Consider the following 3,728-nt stretch of genomic DNA (forward strand, 5'->3'; position numbering starts at 1 on the left):
GAAAACTTGATTTTGTGGTTTTGGTGGAAAAACTCAAATTAGGTTTTGGCGGAAAAAAACACAATTTGTGTTTTTTGACGGAAAAAGTTTATTCTTAATTGTGGAGCAAAAACTCGATTTTGCGATTTTGGAAGGAAAAATTTTGATTTTGATGCTCAACAAATTGGAAGAAAAAATCATATCATATCTTAATTTTTCTAGTTTTATTTTAAAAATTTAAGAACAAAAATAAATGGAATATTTTTTTCAATTAAATGAACTAACACTCGTAACAGTCATAACTCTTGATTATAATAGGGTTAAAACAGGGCTGAGTTAAAATAGGACTGTAGTTATAATAAACAAAAGAGGGTCGGCCCCTGACCATGTAGTTAACATCCCTAAAAAGACGAATCGAAACCCATCTCTCTCCTTCACCACCATCTCCTCCACCTATTCGCGTCTCCACGAGCTCCTCCACCCCCAAAGCTCGATTCATCTCCCGTCAGAAACAATCCGTCTCCGTTCGCCAGCTCCAGCGACCTCTAAGTAAACTCTCCACCATCTGTTTTTTTTTCTTGAAATCTTGAATTATTGTTTGTTTTGATGTTGGCAGTGGAGTATATGAGCTTACCTGCAAGTCAGTACTCGGTGCTAGACGCGGAGAGGATCGAGAGAGTTGATGATAACACGTTTACACTTTTAAATTCTTCGACTTTGAAGTGTGTCCTGTTCTGCTCGTTAGGGTCGAAGAGCAAACTAATGGCTGCTGCATCAAGCTCTTGTCTTGCAAGGTGTATCTTCGTTTCTTCTCGTAGATGTGTTAGAATTTTCAGACAAAATACAAGAACTTGCGGCTTATATGTTTTGTTTTGTACTGTAAAGACTATCAAGCATGGGCTTCGGGAGACACTTCAAGTCAACCTCTTGGGACTGGCGAGATATGATAGTGAATCAAAATGGACCTTACCTGGCTCCGAGAAGTCTCCCATCTTTTTCAAATGTGTTCTTGTAAAATGACCACAGATGAGTTTGTTCCTTTGTTTCGGAATGTCAATTGGTCCAAGCCAAAGCCCATAATATGCAAAACCCATAAATATTTAAGTCTGACCCGACCTTAAAATGTGCCGCATTTTACTTAGCCCAAAGTATATGTTTAGCTGATTCAAGGGGGGAAAGATCAGCTAAACCATCTGGTTAAACCGGTTTAACGAATAGCCTCACTCATATATTTAATTGCTAAAAGTGTACGTTAAATCTTGTATATAGGTTGAACTAGACCAGATTAATTGTAATATTATATTAGACAGTTGTTCTTTTTTTTTTTAACAAACAGTTGTTCTTTTAGGACAAGAACTCCTGTGTTTCTTTTTCATTCCATTAATCAAATCTCAGTACAAACTAAAACAGTCATGAACTAAGTAGACCTTTAGATGATGATGAGATGGGCTATAAAGCCATCTCTTTTAGACCACACCACAACTCATGTGAAACTCTGATACTGTTCGAGTAAGACCAAATAGTAAAAGCACCAAAGCAGTTAAATCTTTTTAATGGTAAAAACAACTAATGCGGTGAAAGGTGAGATCATTACCCTATTTAAATGTGTAGGCATGGCTCCGATCTTTGGCCACAGTACCATTCGATACTTTCTGTTTCAATGTCATTAAAAATGTTTGGTCTAATTCCATTTATTTCACCTCTACCCATGTAACCTAATTTTATAAGCTATTTAATTACATATCCATCGTATATATTCACAAAACTTAATAATAGAACTGTATTTCAGTAGTAAGTAGTAGGCATGGGACTTATTATCCGAGATCCGGATTCGATCTGAGATCCGCTCCGGATCCGCTCCGAAAATAGGATATCTGGGGTGCCCGGATCCGAATCCGGATAGTAAAATCTTGGATCCGTGCAAACCGAATCCGGATCCGGATATCTTAATTTTTAGGTCCGGATATAAGGATACGGATCCGTATTTTTAAAATACATTAAATTTTTAAATTTTATTAATATTTATATTTGATATATTAATATTTATACATGAATTAATCTTATAATATTATATTTTAGTTTTTACAATATTATAAACATATATAAATATATTTATAAATATTTAATTTATGTATTATATTAAAAAAATTAGTGATTTTTGTTAAAAAATTATTTTTAATTATTTTGACGGATCCGGATCCGGATATCCGCGGATAATAGAATATCGAGACGGATATCCGAAACCCGAGTATCCGGAAACCACGAATCCGGATCCGGATATTAAATCCACGGATCCGACGGATCCGGATCTGGATACCCTAAATTTCCCGGATATCCGGATCCGTCCCAGGGCTAGTGAGTAGTAACCAGAAGAAAGAAAGAAAGAAAAAGACTACATATAGATCAGTATATTCAGTTGACGTTCGTTTTATAATATGATACTAGAAAGTTTTGCAGACTTCATGATGGTAATACTGTACCAAACAAACCCGGCTAATTATTGTACCCCACTAGCCAACATTTTTTTAATAACCTGTTGATTTGGTACTAATATCGAATAATATTTGATTTCATGTGCTGGAATAATCATCATTGTTGATTCTTACGGCGTGTTATATAAAGTACTACATTTTTATTGAAGGTACTTTCACGCACGATCTAATAAAATAAATCTGATCAAACATAATTAACAAGGATCATAGAAATTAATACTCTATGTTTTTCATCAATCATCATCGTGCTTATCCACCTTTGTTTACATCGCATTCACAAGACCTCCATTATGAAAAGTAAATCTACAATGTAAACTATATTATATTGTTTAATCTTATACTTGGTAATGTTTGTACTTGTCGCTAATTGACGTCATCCCATTGTTAAAGATCAAATTTGTCGATAATATGTCAGTAAGTAGTAAATATTGACAATGTTTATACGAGTATAGCTCGACCCTCTACAATATTCAAATATCAAACTCATACACGTATATCTCAAGTGATTCAGAATAACATGTAGTTCAAGGAATCAAGTTAGTGTTTCCAAAAAAAACATGTTCAGATTCATTTCTCACAATATCAATTCATAATTATAGGCCATTTTTCAAATCTATACTAATAAAATGGAGCTTTAATAAAATGGAGCTTTCGAGGTTCCATGGAACGTTCACATCAGCGGAAAAAAATTCTTCCGAAAAATGACACGTGGCATTATTATTTAAAAAATAGAAAATAAATAATAAGTAAATTTGCAATTCCATAGAGCGTCCACATCAGCGAAAAAAATTCTTCCAAAAGATGATACGTGGCATCTTTACCAAAAATAGAAAATAAATAATAAGTAAATTTGCAACATAAAGAAAAATATATAATAAGTAAATAAACAATATAAGAAATAGAAACATTGCATTAAACAATAATAAGTAAATATACAATATAAGGAAAAATAAATAATAAGTAAATACACAATATCATTAATAGAAATATTACATTAAATATCTATCATAATATTGTTATTTGATATAAAAGGAAGAAAATTAGAATAAGTAAATATACAATTAAGAATTGAAAAAACTAAATTAAACATCTATAAATCTATACTAATAAAAAGGAACCTTTTGAGGCTCCGTAGGGCGTCCACATCAGCGAAAAAAATTCTCCCGAAAGATGACACATGGCATTATTACCAAAAATAGAAAATAAATAATAAGTAAATTTGCAATTCCATAGAGCGTCCACATCAGCGAAAAAAAT

At 32.8% G+C, this 3,728-nt stretch overlaps 1 protein-coding gene across 1 annotated transcript; it reads left to right on the forward strand.

The window, feature by feature from the left end:
• Positions 1-374: 374 nt before the first annotated feature.
• Positions 375-1,148, forward strand: LOC106333682. The gene is made up of 3 exons (XM_013772095.1): positions 375-528; positions 596-773; positions 865-1,148. Coding segments are annotated over exons 1-3 (309 nt in total). The 5' UTR covers positions 375-527; the 3' UTR covers positions 995-1,148.
• Positions 1,149-3,728: the final 2,580 nt, after the last annotated feature.

The sequence above is a fragment of the Brassica oleracea genome, chromosome C3 (assembly GCF_000695525.1).
Source record: "Brassica oleracea var. oleracea cultivar TO1000 chromosome C3, BOL, whole genome shotgun sequence".
NCBI lineage: Eukaryota > Viridiplantae > Streptophyta > Magnoliopsida > Brassicales > Brassicaceae > Brassica > Brassica oleracea.

What these genes read in the sequence shown, in the direction of transcription:
- LOC106333682 (XM_013772095.1), top strand. An exon ending in TCAAGCTCTTGTCTTGCAAG is followed by an intron (nt 774 to 864) that starts GTGTATCTTCGT and finishes TGTACTGTAAAG; the next exon opens with ACTATCAAGCATGGGCTTCG.